General features: G+C 38.6%; 1 protein-coding gene across 4 annotated transcripts in view; it reads right to left on the bottom strand.

Moving 5' to 3' along the window:
- The window catches only part of IFT74 (intraflagellar transport 74), an 87,789-nt gene that overhangs the window by 28,322 nt on the left and 41,543 nt on the right, over positions 1-17,924 (bottom strand). For all 4 annotated transcript variants that reach the window (XR_011995512.1, XR_011995511.1, XM_026009004.2 and 1 more), the window contains exon 13: positions 12,451-12,530. Coding sequence is in view for 2 of the 4 variants with exons in the window: in XM_026009004.2 (XP_025864789.1) it covers positions 12,451-12,530 (80 nt within the window). In the remaining 2 variants the exon portion in view is untranslated. The remainder of the gene's footprint in view (positions 1-12,450; positions 12,531-17,924) is intronic.

Below are 17,924 nucleotides of genomic sequence, written 5' to 3' on the forward strand. Positions count from 1 at the left end.
ACTGCCTGTGTTCTCTAGAATTTTGACGGTTTCCTGTCTCATATTTAGGTCTTTCATCCATTTTGAATTTACTTTTTGTGTATGATGTAAGAAGTGGTACAGTGTCATTCTTCTGCATACTGCTTTTTTTCCCCAACACCACTGAAAAGACTGCCGTCTTTCCTGCTATGTCAAAGATTAGTTGACCATATAGTTGTGGGTCCATTTCTGGGTTCTCTGTTGTGTTCCACTCATCTATGTGTCTGTTTTTGTGACAAAACCATACTGTCTTCATCACTACAGCTTTGTAATATCGCTTGAAGTCCAGAACTATGATGCCTCCAACTTTGCTTTTCTTTTTCAAGCATGGCCCTGCACAAAGATGACACATAAATTCCGTGATGCTTTTCTTTTTCTAGATTGCTTCAGCTATTTGAGGTCTTTTCTGATTCCACAGAAATTTTAGGATTGTTTATTCTAGCTCTGTGAAAAACACTGGTGGTATTTTGATAGGGATTGCATTAAATGTGTAGATTGCTTTGGGTAGTGTAGGCATTTTAAAAGTATTTTTCTTCCAATTCTTGAGCATGGAATGTTTTTTGATTTCTTTGTGTCATCGTCAATTTATTTTATATATAAGTCTGTTATAGTTTTCAGAGAACAGATCTCCTATCTCTTTGGTTAGGTTTATTCCTAGACATCTTATGGTTTCTGGTGCAATTGTAAATGGGAGTGATTCCTTGATTTATTGTTTCTGCTGCTTCATTATTGGTGTATAAAAATACAACAGATTTCTGTACATTGATTTCGTATCTTGTGACTTTACTGAATTCATGTATCAATTCTAGCATTTTTTTGGTGTAGTCTTTTTTTTTCCCCCTAAGATTTTAAGTAATATCAACATCCAACATAGGGCTCAAACTCACAACCCCAAGATCAAGGGTCCTATGCTCTTCAGACTGAGCCAGCCAGGCATCCCTTCTGAGTTTTCTACATAGAGTGTTAGGTCTTCTTTCTTGCCAATTTGGATGACTTTTATTTCTTTCTGTTGTCTGATGGCTGAGGCTAGAACTTCCAGTACTATGTTAAATAACAATGGTAAGAGTAGACGTCCCTGTCTTGTTCCTAAGGAGGAAAAGCTCTCAGTTTTTCCCCATTGAGGATGATATTACTTTTCAGTCTTTCATACATGGCTTTTAGGATGTTGAGATATGTTCCATCTATCTTTACTTTGTTGAGGGGTTTTTATTAAAAAGGATGCTATACTTTGTCAAATGCTTTTCTGTGTGTACTGAAAGGATCATATAGTTCTTATCCTTTCTTTTATTAATGTGGTATATCATGTTGATTGATTTGCAAATATTGAACCACCCTTGCAAACCAGGTATAAATCCCACTTAATCGTGATGAATGATTCTTTTAATGTACTGTTGGATATGATTTGTTAGTATTTTGTTGAGAATTTTTGCATCTATGTTCGTTAGAGATAATGGCCTGTAGTACTCTTTTTTTTTTTTTAAGTGGAGTCTTCATCTGGTTTTAGAATCAGGGTAATTCTGGCCTTATAAGATGAGTTTCAAAGTTTTCCATCTATTTCTATTTTTTGGAATAGTCTGAGAAGAATAGGTATTAACTCTTTAAATGTTTGGTAGAACTCCCTAGGAAACTGTCTGGTCCTAGACTTCTGTTTGTTGGGAGATTTTTGATTACTGATTCAATTTCTTTGTTAGTTGTTGGTCTGTTCAATTTTCCTATTTTTCTACTTTTTTCAGTTTTGGTACTTTATGTTTCTAGGAACTTAATCATTTCTTCCAGATTGCCCAATTGGTTAGCATATAATTTTTTGTAATATTCTCTTATGATTGTTTATATTTTCTATAGTGTTGGTTACTTTTCTTCTTTCATTTGTGATTTGGATAATTTTTCTTTTCTTTTTGATAAGTCTGGCTAGAGGTTTATCAATTGTATTGATATTTTCAAAGAACCAGTTCCTGGTTTCAATGATCTGCTCTACTGCTCTATTGTTTTGTTGTTATTGTTGTTTCTATATAATTTATTTCTGCTCTAATCTTTATTATTTCCCTGCTTCGGCTGGCTTTAGGCGGAAACAGTATTTTAAAAAGCAACAATTAAGCAAATTTTTAATGGCTGGCATTTAGCTGAGAAAGGAGAAATCTGGATGGACTCTGCCTCTTCTGAAAAATAGCACAACATCTGATGATAATGCTCTGCTTTAGCAATGATGCAGTTTATACCCAAATTCTGACCGTTTTAGTAACTTTCAGTAGAACTGTTTCTCATTACTTCTAGTTTGCATAAATAATAACAAGTTACTCACAGGACAGTATACATATTTCAACCTAAAGCCTTTTAGAACCCATGTAACAAAATTACCTCATCAATCAATAAGGTAAAACTATTATCTGGCTGAGGGAGGTCTAACAAGTACTTAAGATGATAAAATTAAATCCTCAGCAGTTTGAAAAGAGTAATGCTATCTTATTATATTGAAATCTTTGAAAGGAGATTTTTTTTTTAGTTACTTACGAAGCCAATGTAAATATCTGAGAGCAAAGAAGTCCATCCAGAATTGGTCAAAAGTACAAGTGTATTATGAGCATTGTTCAGCATCTGAACAATGAAGATTTTCATAGAATAGTCACTTAACTGTTAATTGGATTTACTTAGTTAGCTTTGGGAAATAGTTCTTCAATGTAACTTTTGGCAAATTATAACATTAGGGACTTACTGAAATGAGTAAATATAATGCACTTTAGGAAGATAATTGAACTATACAGCCACCATTAATACCTAGCACAGAACACAACTGTACCTAACCCAGTATCCAGGGATGCCTTTGAGTTTAAACTGAATTATGCAAAACTGAAAGGATGAAGCAACTACTAACAAAGTGAGACATAAAAATCATTTACAGTTTATATAACCAAGTAAAAGGTGGCATCAGTTGGATTATACATAAACAACAGAAGCTAAGGTAGCATGTATAAAATTAGTAAAATGGGCCAGTGGGAATAAAGCCTGGGGCAGGAAGAAGTATGAATTAGAAAGCTAAAATAACTTGATTATCCGCCACATCTTAAGGAGCAGGTTTTTTACAACCTTGTGTCAAGAGACTGCTGAGAATCCAGATATAGGAGAGAACACACACTTTACTGGAAATCATGTATCAGGGTAGGAATCCTCTAGAAAATAATGAAACCTTTGCTGGCAATCAAGCTGTCTCTGAAAAAGTGCATATGTACATCCTAGGAACTAGAGGGCCCAAAGAAGTGATAGAGCCTGTCACCTTCTGTTCATTCTAAAAATCCTTCCTTGCTAAAATATAGCAACTGTTTCATTCATTCCACAAACATTTATTGAGTATTTATTTTCCCAGACACAGTGTTGCTGAAAGAGGTTACCAGAGTGAACAGACACAGTCCAGGACCTTTGAGGATGTATGGTCTCAGAGGAAAGACGAACATCCAAGCAGATACTGGTAATATAGTGTGGCCAATACAGTATTGAGCGCGAATCCAATACAGGCCAATACAGGGCCAATATACAATACAATATATTTATGCACAATCTACTCTGATAACGGAGGAGGTCACTCACTTAGCTCAGCCCAGAAAGAGGTCAGGGAAGGAAGTCAGGGTTACTGTGCTGGATTAAAGCATAGCTGAAGTAGATTTTAAAAGATAAGAAACTAGTAAAATAAATAACAAGGAAAAGAACATTCAAGACAAGGGAATAAACAGTAGGAGCAGAGGACTGAGAATGAAACAGATTTAGAGTAAAGGGGGTGAGGTGTGGGGCACCACAAGGAGATTATTAGAATGGTAGGATAGGGGAGCCCAGGTGGCTCAGCGGTTTAGCACCACCTTCAGCCCAGGGCCTGATCCTGGACACCCAGGATTGAGTCCCGTGTCGGGCTCCCTGCATGGAGCCTGCTTCTCCCTCTGCCTGTGTCTCTGCCTCCCTCTCTCTCTCTCTCTCTCTCTCTCTCTGTGTCTCTCATGAATAAATAAAATCTTAAAAAAAAAACACAAAACGCTAGGATAGAGATAATGATGAGTAGGAGATTGACAACATTCAGGCCAGATTGCAGAGGGACTATGAAGCCATGCAAAGATTCTTAAACTTTATCTCCTAGGTCAGGGGGAGCCACTGTTAAACAGGAGAATCACACAGAATCAATTTCACATTAAGTCACTCTAGCAACATTGTGGTGGATGAATCTGAGAGGGGGCAAGACTGGAGGTGGGATAACCGTTAGAAGCCTACTTCAATAGGTCAGGCAGGAAATAATGAAGTCTTGAGCTAACACATAACCTTCTAACAAAACCCCCTGTGCTGTTATATCCATAATTCAGGATGTTCACACTATAGCGAAAGAACAAAAAATGAATGTATTTATACATACATACAGAAGTGTACATATATATATATATAACATATATATAAACATAATAGCTACATATCATATGTATTTCATATATATTTATATATATAAACACTTTCTCACTACTACTATATTATAGATGGTCTTTTCCCACGTTAATCAAAAAGTCCAAAGAAGGTTAGAAAACGAAAAGGAAAACAGAGGCTAAAATTCAAAACATTCTATTTATTTTAGAACTAGCAAATTAATAATAATTTATAACCCTCAAAATGAGTTACTTTACTGGAAAAATAAATCAAATGTCATTAGAAATTTAAATTTATGAAGAAGAAAACTTTAGAAAGTTTCATATACATATAAAGCATCTAAAATTAAGAACATGTACAGGAGGAGGGGCAGGAAGGCGGAAGAGTAGGGTTTCCAAATCACCTGTCCCCACCATATCACCTAGATAACCTTCAAATCATCCTGAAAATCTACGAATTAGGCCTGAGATTTAAAGAGAGACCAGCTGGAATGCTACAGTGAGAAGAGTTCGCGCTTCTATCAAGGTAGTTAGACGGGGAAAAAGAAATAAAGAAACAAAAGGCCTCCAAGGGGGAGGGGCCCCCGAGGAGCCGGGCTGAAGCCAGGGCGAGTGTCCCCAGGACAGGAGAGCCCCATCCCGGAGAAGCAGGAGCTGCACCAGCCTTCCCAGGAGGAAAGGGGCCCGCAGGGAGTTAGAGCAGGACCCAGGAGGGCGGGGATGCCCTCGGGCTCCCTGGGACACTAACAGACACCTGCAGCACGTGCAGGAGAGTGAGCCGAGCTCCCTAAGGGCTGCAGCGCACATGGCGGGACCCGGAGCAGCTTGGAGAGGATCGGGCGGCGGCTCCGCAGAGGGGGCTGCACGGCTCCGGGAGCAGCTCAGAGGGGCTCCGGCGGCGGCTCCGCGGAGGGGGCTGCGGGGCAGGAGCGCGAATCCAACAGCGCAGGCCCCGGAGCACAGGGCGCCGGGACACAGCCCAGGATCCGGCCTCTCCCCGGGACAGGCAGAGGCCAGGAGGGCCCAGGACAGCAAGGGCGCTCCTGCCTGGAGCTGAGCAGATCAGCGGCCCCGCCCCGGAGCCCCCACGCCCTGCAGACGGAGAGCCCCGGAGTTACTGCGGGAGCTGAATCCAGGTTTCCAGAGTTCCCCCCCCCCCCCCCCCCCCCCCCCCCCCGCCACTGTGGCTTCCTCCTGGGGCCTCACGGGGTAAACAACCCCCACTGAGCCCTGCACCAGGCAGGGGGCGGAGCAGCTCCCCCAAGTGCTAACACCTGAAAATCAGCACAGCAGGCCCCTCCCCCAGAAGACCACCTAGACGGACCAGTTCCACGGGAAGTCAAGGGACTTAAAGTATACAGAATCAGAAGATACCCCCAAGTGTTTTTTGTTTTGTTTCGTGTTTTTTTATTTTCTTTCTTTTTGATTTCTGATTGCTTCCCCCACCCCCCCCCTTTTTCTCACCTTTCTTTCTTTTTTCTTTCTCTTTTTCTTCTCTTTTTCCCCTTTTTTCTTCTTTCTCTTTTTTCTTTTTCTCTTTTCTTTCCTTCTCTCTCTTTTTCTCCTTTTCCCAATACAACTTGTTTTTGGCCACTCTGCACTGAGCAAAATGACTAGAAGGAAAACCTCACCTCAAAAAAAAGAATCAGAAACAGTCCTCTCTCCCACAGAGTTACAAAATCTGGATTACAATTCAATGTCAGAAAGCCAATTCAGAAGCACTATTATACAGCTACTGGTGGCTCTAGAAAAAAGCATAAAGGACTCAAGAGACTTCATGACTGCAGAATTTAGATCCAATCAGGCAGAAATTAAAAATCAATTAAATGAGATGCAATCCAAGCTAGAAGTCCTAAAGACGAGGCTTAACGAGGTGGAAGAACGAATGACATAGAAGACAAGTTGATGGCAAAGAGGGAAACTGAGGAAAAAAGAGACAGACAATTAAAAGACCATGAAGACAGATTAAGGGAAATAAACGACAGCTTGAGGAAGAAAAACCTACGTTTAATTGGGATTCCCGAGGGCACCGAAAGGGCAGGAGGGCCAGAATATGTATTTGAACAAATCATAGCTGAAAACTTTCTAAATCTGGGAAGGGAAACAGGCATTCAGATCCAGGAAATAGAGAGATCCCCCCCCCTAAAATCAACAAAAACCGTTCAACACCTAGACATTTAATAGTGAAGCTTGCAAATTCCAAAGACAAGGAGAAGATCCTTAAAGCAGCAAGAGAAAAGTAGTCCCTGACTTTTATGGGGCGGAATATTAGGGTAACAGCAGACCTCTCCACAGAGACCTGGCAGGCCAGAAAGGGCTGGCAGGATATATTCAGGGTCCTAAATGAGAAGAACATGCAACCAAGAATACTTTATCCAGCAAGGCTCTCATTCAAAATGGAAGGAGAGATAAAGAGCTTCCAAGACAGACAGGAACTGAAAGAATATGTGACCTCCAAACCAGCTCTGCAAGAAATTTTAAGGGGGACTCTTAAAATTCCCCTTTAAGAAGAAGTTCAATGGAACAATCCACAAAAACAAGGACTGAATAGATACCATGATGACACTAAACTCATATCTGTCAATAGTAACTCTGAACGTGAACGGGCTTAATGACCCCATCAAAAGGCACAGGGTTTCAGACTGGATAAAAAAGCAGGACCCATCTATTTGCTGTCTACAAGAGACTCATTATAGACAGAAGGACACCTACAACCTGAAAATAGGTTGGAGAACCATTTACCATTCAAATGGTCCTCAAAAGAAAGCAGGGGTAGCCATCCTCATATCAGATAAACTAAAATTTACCCCAAAGACTATAGTCAGAGATGAAGAGGGACACTATCTCATACTCAAAGGATCTATCCAACAAGAGGACTTAACAATCCTCAATATATATGCCCCGAATGTGGGAGCTGCCAAATATTTATACCAATTAATAACCAAACTCAAGAAATACTTTGATAATAATACACTTATACTTGGTGACTTCAATCTAGCTCTTTCTACCCTCGATAGGTCTTCTAAGCACAACATCTCCAAAGAAACGAGAGCTTTAAATGATACACTGGACCAGATGGATTTCACAGATATCTACAGAACTTTACATCCAAACTCAACTGAATACACATTCTTCTCAAGTGCACATGGAACTTTCTCCAGAATAGACCACATACTGGGTCACAACTCGGGTCTGAACCGATACCAAAAAATCAGGATAGTCCCCTGTATATTCTCAGACCATAAAGCCTTGAAATTAGAACTTAATCACAACAAGAAGTTTGGAAGGACCACAAACACGTGGAGGTTAAGGACCATCCTGCTAAAAGATGAAACAGTCAACCAGGAAATTAAGGAAGAATTAAAAAGATGCACGGAAACTAATGAAAATGAAGATACAACCGTTCAAAATCTTTGGGATGCAGCAAAAGCAGTCCTGAGGGGGAAATACATCACAATACAAGCATCCATTCAAAAACTGGAAAGAACTCAAGTACAAAAGCTCACCTTACACATAAAGGAGCTAGAGAAAAAGCAGCAAATAGACCCCACCCCCAGCAGAAGAAGAGAGTTAATTAAAATTCGAGCAGGAGTTGGTTCTTTGAAAGAATCAATAAGATAGATAAACCATTAGCCAACCTTATTAAAAAGAAGAGAGAGAAGACTCAAATTAATAAAATCATGAATGAGAAAGGAGAGATCACTACCAACACCAAGGAAATACAAACAATTTTAAAAACATAGTATGAACAGCTCTACGCCAAAAAATTAGGCAATCTAGAAGAAATGGATGCATTCCTGGAAAGCCACAAACTACCAAAACTGGAGCAGGAAGAAATAGAAAACCTGAATAGGCCAATAACCAGGGAGGAAATACACAAGAGTCCAGGGCCAGATGGCTTCCCAGGGGAATTCTATCAAACGTTTAAAGAAGAAACCATACCTATTGTACTAAAGCTGTTTGGAAAGATAGAAAGAGATGGAGTACTTCCAAATTCGTTCTATGAGGCCAGCATCACCTTAATTCCGAAACCAGACAAAGACCCCACCAAAAAAGGAGAATTACAGACCAATATATCCCTGATGAACATGGATGCAAAAATTCTCAACAAGATACTAGCCAATAGGATCCAACAACACATTAAGAAAATTATTCACCATGACCAAGTAGGATTTATCCCCGGGACACAAGGCTGGTTCAACACTCGTAAAACAATCAATGTGATTCATCATATCAGCAAGAGAAAAACCAAGAACCGTATGATCCTCTCATTAGATGCAGAGAAAGCATTTGACAAAATACAGCATCCATTCCTGATCAAAACACTTCAGAGTGTTGGGATAGAGGGAACTTTCCTTGACATCTTAAAAGCCATCTACGAAAAGCCCACAGCAACTATCATTCTCAATGGGTAAGCACTGGGAGCCTTTCCCCTAAGATCAGGAACAAGACAGGGATGTCCACTCTCACCACTGCTGTTCAACATAGTACTGGAAGTCCTCGCCTCAGCAATCAGGCAACAAAAATACATTAAAGGCATTCAAATTGGCAAAGAAGAAGTCAAACTCTCCCTCTTCGCAGATGACATGATACTCTACATAGAAAACCCAAAAGCCTCCACCCCAAGATTGCTAGAAAGCATACAGCAATTTGGTAGCGTGGCAGGACACAAAATCAATGCCCAGAAATCAGTGGCATTTCTATACACTAACCATGAGACTGAAGAAAGAGAAATTAAGGAGTCAATCCCATTTACAACTGCACCCAAAAGCATAAGATACCTAGGAATAAACCTAACCAAAGAGGTAAAGGATCTATACCCTAAAAACTATAGAACACTTCTGAAAGAAATTGAGGAAGACACAAAGAGATGGAAAAATATTCCATGCTCATGGATTGGCAGAATTAATATTGTGAAAATGTCAATGTTACCCAGGGCAATTTACACATTTAATGCAATCCCTATCAAAATGGACTTTCTTCAGAAGTTAGAACAAATTATTTTAAGATTTGTGTGGAATCAAAAAAGACCCCGAATAGCCAGGGGAATTTTAAAAAAGAAAACCATAGCTGGGGGCATCACAATGCCAGATTTCAGGTTGTACTACAAAGCTGTGGTCATTAAGACAGTGTGGTACTGGCACAAAAACAGACACATAGATCAATGGAACAGAATAGAGAATCCAGAAGTGGACCCTGAACTTTATGGTCAACTAATATTCGATAAAGGAGGAAAGACTATCCACTGGAAGAAAGACAGTCTCTTCAATAAATGGTGCTGGGAAAATTGGACATCCACATGCAGAAGAATGAAACTGGACCACTCTCTTTCACCATACACAAAGATAAACTCAAAATGGATGAGAGATCTAAATGTGAGACAAGAGTCCATCAAAATCATAGAAGAGAACACAGGCAACACCCTCTTTGAACTCGGCCACAGTAACTTCTTGCAAGATACATCCACAAAGGCAAAAGAAACAAAAGCAAAAATGAACTATTGGGACTTCATCAAGATAAGAAGCTTTTGCACAGCAAAGGATACAGTCAACAAAACTAAAAGACAACCTACAGAATGGGAGAAGATATTTGCAAATGACGTATCAGATAAAGGGCTAGTTTCCAAAATCTATAAAGAACTTCTTAAACTCAACACCAAAGAAACAAACAATCCAATCATGAAATGGGCAAAAGACATGAAGAGAAATCTCACAGAGGAAGACATGGACATGGCCAACATGCACATGAGAAAATGCTCTGCATCACTTGCCATCAGGGAAATACAAATCAAAACCACAATGAGATACCACCTCACACCAGTGAGAATGGGGAAAATTAACAAGGCAGGAAACAACAATGTTGGAGAGGATGTGGAGAAAAGGGAACCCTCTTACACTGTTGGTGGGAATGTGAACTGGTGCAGCCACTCTGGAAAACTGTGTGGAGGTTCCTCAAAGAGTTAAAAATAGACCTGCCCTACGACCCAGCAATTGCACTGTTGGGGATTTACCCCAAAGATACAGATGCAATGAAACGCCGGGACACCTGCACCCCGATGTTTCTATCAGCAATGGCCACAACAGCCAAACTGTGGAAGGAGCCTCGGTGTCCATCGAAAGATGAATGGATAAAGAAGATGTGGTTTATGTATACAATGGAATATTACTCAGCCATTAGAAACGACAAATACCCACCATTTGCTTCAACGTGGATGGAACTGGAGGGTATTATGCAGTAAGTCAATTGGAGAAGGACAAACAGTGTATGTTCTCATTCATTTGGGGAATATAAATAATAGTGAAAGGGAATATAAAGGAAGGGAGAAGAAATGTGTGGGAAATATCAGGAAGGGAGACAGAACATAAAGACTCCTAACTCTGGGAACCGAACTAGGGGTGGTGGAAGGGGAGGAGGGCGGGGGTGGGGGGGGAATGGGTGACAGGCACTGAGGGGGACACTTGACGGGATGAGCACTGGGTGTTTTTTTGTATGTTGGTAAATTGAACACCAATAAAAATTAATTTATTAAAAAAAAAGAACATGATCAGATTTCTCAGAATAATTTAAGCTATTAATAAAGAAAATCTAGAATACTAGATCTATATAAACTAATAAAATAATTTAATGAAGAAATAATATGACCTTAGTCTTAAAAATTCATTTTGAGCCTACCCTGCCATATATATATATATATATATATATATATCACTTAATATTCATAAACTGTAATGAGGAAGGATCATTATATTCATTTTGCAGATGAGAAAATGAACGCTCAGGTAAGTTTATTTACCTAAGAAACAGGACTTAAAGTTTGCCTGCCTTATATGCCTAATATACCTAAATATGTCTTACCTAAAGCCATTACAAGCTACATATAAATAAAACTATATAAATATTTCATAAGAATATTTTTATTTCACAAATGTAGCACTTCATATCAGAAAGCCAACATTAGGCTTGGAAATAGAATAAAACTCTGGGATCAAAGAGAACTTGGTCTAAATAGAGACTTTATCTCTTACTAGCTGTGGAAATTGAGTAACTTCTCTGAGCTTCATGTATAAAAGAGCTTACAAGACTTCAAAAAAGTTCTTGCAAAGAACACACAGTGCTCAGTCCAGTAATTAAATAATTAATCAATAGTAGCTAATGTTATACATCAAGAAAAAAATATAAATAAAACTAATATACTACCTTAAAAACTGGAATAAAAAAATAATTGAGGAATAGACCACCCCTCTTCCCTGCTATGAATGTTTCTTTAGCCATAATAGATATACACATGTATGTATACTGTTTACAATACCATGCATAACTCCTAAGAATATACAGTCAATTCTTACTAATCCAAAAGCACATAAATACTGGTTTTCAGTTAATTTGTGATTACAGTGCCATGAGGAACACATCTCGCTCTTCTTCATTAGAAAGAAACTAGTAAGCAAACGATAATGCCCCATCTCACCCTCCAACCACACATACACTATAGCTCTCAAATCACCACCACAAACATTTCCATTTCACACCTCAGGTTCCCATATAAGTGTTCTAGTCCCTTTGGCTCTTCAAATCCCACAAGTGAGGAAAGTTGGGAAAGAATCAGAATAATCAGTAATTGCTACCTCATTACTGGACCCCTACATAATTAATTCTTTCTGTTTGTGACTTGATCCTCTCTCAATTCTTACCCCAGCTGATCGATAGTTGGGAGGTATTAAGGAGACATAAATTAGAAAATCATAATAACTTTCGACCTTTTTACATCAGTTTTTAAAAAACTGCTTTACAAACAAAAATAAATTCTTATCATTAAACCATTTTAAGTCATTTCAAGTTTTTAGTCAGCTTAAATACTTTAACATTAATTATAGTATTTACTATTATAGTACAGTTATGCATTTTTGTAATTAAAGCCCGGGATATCAGTAAGAATTAAATAATAAATCCCAGTTAAATAGTCCCTGAGGCCCAAGTTAATACTAAATCAATACTGCTATGTATCTGTTACTATACATTATAAAAATACCAGAAAAGTTACCTTGGTGTTCTTCTAAATCCATGTCTAGTTGTCTAATTTCTTCACTAAATTGATTTATTTTTTCTTTTATATCTGTTAACCTGTTGAAAAAATTATTTAATACATTTATGACAGATAATTTATATATTCTCAGTAAAAACTTTTTTTTCAGTAAAAACATTAAATGATGATGTTATGAAATCTTTTCTAAGTTGCAAAAATAGTATCTATGTGTAATATGCCCCATTCTGAAGACAATACAATAAATTTAGAGAGAAAACTCTTTTCTAGATTCTTTTTCTTAGGATAAAAATTTAAAGTATATATTCAGAAAATGTTAGGTTGCCTGATTTCAAAAGCAGACCTTTCCCCCATGCCTCTTTTGAGCTTAACTTGTGATATTAAAGTAAAAAATCTATAGCAACATTCTTTTTTGTTGGTTTGTACAAATTGAACTAAGCTGGCAAATTAGTCTCAAAAATTAGAAAATAAGAGAAAATTTATCATTGACTGAGGTATAAAATTTTAACAAACAGGGCAGCCCAGGTGGCTCAGCGGTTTAGTGCCACCTTCAGCCTAGGGCGTGATTGTGGAGACCCACGATAGAGTCCCGTGTCAGGCTTCCTGCATGGAGCCTGTTTCTCCCTCTGCCTGTCTCTCTGTCTCTCTCTTTCTCTCTCTCTGTGTCTCTCATGAATAAATAAATAAAATCTTTTTTCTTATTTATTTATTTATTTATTTATTTATTTATTTATTTATTTATAAAGGTTTTATTTATTCATGAGAGAGAGAGAGAGAGAGAGAGAGGCAGGCAGAGACAAGGCAGAGGGAGAAACAGGCTCCATGCAGGGAACCTGACATGGGACTTGATCCTGGGTCTCCAGGAGCAGGCCCTGGGCTGAAGGCGGCGCTAAACCGCTGAGCAACCGGGCTGCCCAAATAAATAAAATCTTAAAAAAAATTTAACAAATAGCATTTGTACTTATAAAGCTACAGTAATTAAGATAGTGTGGTACTGGAATATACATATATAAAATATATATATATATAATATATAAGGAAGATATATATATATATATATATATATATATATATATATATAGCAATGAAATAAAATTGAGAATCTAGAAATGAAACCCTTTACCTATATATAACTGATTTTTGACAAAGGTGTCAAAATAATTAAGTGAGGAAAGAATACTAAATAATGTTTGTTGAAAGAATATTTCTACAAACGTTGCTGGGACAATTAGATATGCAAAAACAAAAGAATAAAACTGGACTCCTATCTCACACCATATACAAAAGTTTATTTAAAATGGATCATAGATCTACACTTAAGAGCAAAACTATAAAATTCTAAGGTAAATCATAGGCATAAATCTTCCCAACTTTGGATTAGGCACTGGTTTCAAAACCATAATCAACAAAAGAGAAAATAAACTATCAAAATTTAAAACTTTTGTGCTTCAAAAAACACCACTAAGAAAATGAAAAGACAACCCACAGGAGAGAAACTTTGGAAATCATTTATCTGTTAAGAGACATGTCTCTGAAACATAAAAATATTTCTTACAATAGTAAGAGATAAATAGCCCAATTAAAAAATGGGCAAAGTGGGCAGCCTTGGGTGGCTCACAGGTTTAATGCCACCTTCAGCCCAGGGTGTGATCCTGGAGACCCAGGATCAAGTCCCACATCAGGCTCCCCGCATGGAGCCTGCTTCTCCGTCTGCCTGTGTCTCTGCCTCTCTATCTTTCTGTGTCTCAAAAAAAAAAATAAAAAAATAAAAAAATAAAAAAATAAAAAAATAAATAAAATCTTAAAAAAAAAATGGGCAAAGGAGGGGTGCCTGGGTGGCTCAGTCAGTTAAATGTCTGACTCTTGCTTTCAGCTCAGGTCATGATCCCAGGGTGGTGAGACTGAGCCCCATATTGGCTCCCAGCTGCTCAGCATGGAGGCTGCCTGAGATTCTTTCTCTGGCTCTGCTCCTGCCTCCGCTCACATGCACACACTTGCTTTCTCTCTTCCTTTCTCAATCTCTCTCTCCCAAATAAATATATAAATTGGGAAGAGTTAACATGGCAGAGGAGTAAGGGGCCCTAAGTTCGTTTGGTTCCTGGAATTCAGCTACGTAGTTATCAAATCAATCTGAACATCTGAGAAATCAATCAGAGATGTGAGAAAAGAAATGTTGCCATTTTAGCAATAGAAAAGCACTACTTTTTGGAAGGTAGGAGGTGTGAATCTGGGGCGATATATATTGGAGGATATTGTGAGGGGAGGGAGCCTTCTTAAGGAGGCTACTGCAAAGTATTAAAGCAATGGAGCAGAAAATTGGAACTTAGAGAAGTCAGCTATGGTGGGGGAAGTCAGCTACGGTGGGGGCAGTCAGGTGACAAAATGGGGCAAAAATCTCAGGTGGGACAGCAAGTCTCAGGATCCCTGGGGTCACCAAAAGAACGAGAGTGCCTGAGTACAACAGAGTTCCCAGGCATCAGAAAGGGGAAACTGGCCGAAAACAATGAGTCTAGGTGCCAGCTTTCAGCTCAGTGTTGCCATAAACAGAACCGCTGCATAGTCTCACAACTGCTCTCTGGACAGGGACCCAGCAATAGAAAGAAGCACGGCTAGAACCCCCTCCCTCCCCTGGGAGGAATGGCACATTCCTGGGAGGAATCCTCCCCTGTGGATCCATGCCACAGGAGTTAGAAAAGTTTGGAGACTCAAAACTGGGTCATGTGCCTGAGATAAAAGCATTCAGGTATAGACTGGCTGAACACACAGTTCAGACCGAAATCAGAAAGACAAGAGTGAATGACTGCCTTTCAGTGAGGGCTCTCTGAAGAGTGAAGGGGGCAAACTTCAGCTTCAGGATTAGAGATTGCAGTGCTGTCATCTCCCCCACCCTGCCCCCATTAGTCTTTAGGGAGCAAAACAGCACCACATAGTGCAATCTTGAGTTTTTTTACACTGAGCCTGACCCTCTTGGCAGCAGTGGCACATTTCTACCAGTCTAAGGACATTGGAGAATCAGCACAACAGGCCCCTCCTCAAGAAGAAGAGCAGGAATGACTGGCTAGCACAAAGTTTACTGATCATAGAGAACAGAAAATAGGTATTCAAGTCCATGATATATAGAGAGCCCTCCTTGAAATCAATAAAAATAGGTCAATACTGGTGCACCTGATCGGCTCAATTGGTTAAAAGTCTGCCTTGGGCTCAGGTCATGATCCCAAAGTCCTGGGATCAAGTCCCACTCAGGCTCCCTGCTCAGTAGTGAGTCTCCCTCTTCCTCCACTCCTCTGCCCTGTTCATGTTCTCAATCTCTCTCTCTCTCAAATAAATAAATAAAATCTTACAAAAAAAACCCAAACAGGTCAAAATCTTGACATATAAGAGTGAAACTTGCAAATTTCAAAGATAAAGAGAAAATCCTAAAAGCAGCTTGGGACAAGAGGTTCTTAATCTACAAGGGTTAGAAACATAAGGCTGGCAGCAGATCTGTAAACTTAGACATGGCAGTCCAGAAAGAACTAGCATGATATATTCAATATGTTAAATGGGAAAAATATGCAGCCAAGAAAATTTTACCCAGCAAGGCTGTCATTCAGAATAGAAGGAGAGATAAAAAGTTTCTAGGACAAAAAAAAAAAAGCTAAAGGAATTTGTGAGCACTAAACCACCCCTGCAAAAAATATTAAAGTGGATCCTCTGAGCAAAGAGAGAGCCCAAAAGTAACAATGGCCAGAAAAGAATCAAGACAGCCTTCTGAGACAGTGACTTTACAGGTAATACAATGTTACTAAATTTATATCTTTCAATAATTACTCTAAATGTAAATAGACTAAATGCTCCAATCAAAAGGCACAGTGTATCAGATTGGATAAAAAAAAATAAGAATGATCGATATGCTATCTACCAGAGCCTCATTTTAGACCCAAAGACACCTCCAGACTGAAAGTGAGGGGGTGGAGAACCATTTACCATGCTAACGGACATCAAAAGAAAGTTGGAATAGCAATCCTTATACCAAACAAATTTGATTTAAACCAAAGACTGTAATAATAAGAGATGAAGAACACTATATCATAATAAAAGGGTCTATCTAACAAGAAGATCTAACAATTGTAAATATCTATGCCCCAAAGCTGGGAGCAGCCAACTAAACAAGCCAATTAGTAACAAAATTAGAGAAACACACTGATAATAATACAATAATAATAGGGGACTTTAACATACCACTCACACCAATGGACAGATAATCTAAGAGAAGATCAACAAGGAAATAAGGGCTTTGAATGACACACTGGACCAGACAGACTTCACAGATATATTCAGAGCATTTCATCCTAAAGCAACAGAATGTACATTCTTCTTGAGTGCTCATGGGACATTCTCCAGAACAGATAACATACTGGGTCACAAATCAGGTCTCAACTGGTACCAAAAGACTGAGATTATACCATTGTATTTTCAGACCACAATGCTTTAACACTTGAACTCAACCACATGAGAAAATTTGGAAGGAACACAAATAAATACATGGAGGTTAAAGAGCATCCTACTAAAGAATGAATGGGCCAATCAGGAAATGAAAGGATTTTTAAAATACATGGAAACAAATAAAAATGAAAACATGACAGTTCAAAACCTTTGGGACACAACAAAGGTGGTCCTAAGAAGGAAGTATTTAGCAATACAGGCTTCTCTCAAGAGACACAAAAAAATCTCAAATACACTACCTAACCTTAGACCTAAAGGAGCTGGAAAAAGAATAGCAAATAAAGCCTAAAACTATCAGAAGAGAAATAATAAAGATTAGAAATCAATGATATAGAAATAAAAAAAAAACAGTAAAATAGATCAATGAAACTAGGTGCTGGTACTTTGAAAGAATTACTAAGGTCAATAAACCTTTACTAACCAGACTTATCAAAATGAAAAGACCCAAATAAACAAAATCCTAAATGAAAGAGGAGAGATCACAACCAACATCAAAGAAATACAAACAATTATAAGAGCATAGGATGAGCAATTATATGCCTACAAGTTAGGCAATCTGGAAGAAATAAATGCATTCCAAGAAGCATATAAACTACCAAAACTGAAACAGGAAGAAATAGAAAACCTGAACATATCCATAACCAGCAAAGAAACTGAAGCAGTAATCAAAAATCTCCCAACAGGGACGCCTAGGTGACTCAGTGGTTGAGCATTTGCCTTTGGCTCAGGTCATGATCCCAGAGTCCTGAGATGGGAGTCCTGAATTAGGCTCCCCGCAGGGAGCCTGTTTCTCCTGCTGCCTGTGTCTCTGTCTCTCTGTCTCTCATGAATGAATAAATAAAATCTTAAAAAAAAAAAAATCTCCCAACAAGAGTCAAGGGCTGGATGGCCTTCCAGCAGAATTCTACCAAACATTTTAAGAAGAATTAATGCTTATTTTTTGAAGCTGTTTCAAAGAATAGAAATAGAAGGAAAACTTCCAAACTCAT

This window comes from Vulpes vulpes, chromosome 12 (assembly GCF_048418805.1).
Source record: "Vulpes vulpes isolate BD-2025 chromosome 12, VulVul3, whole genome shotgun sequence".
Lineage (NCBI taxonomy): Eukaryota > Metazoa > Chordata > Mammalia > Carnivora > Canidae > Vulpes > Vulpes vulpes.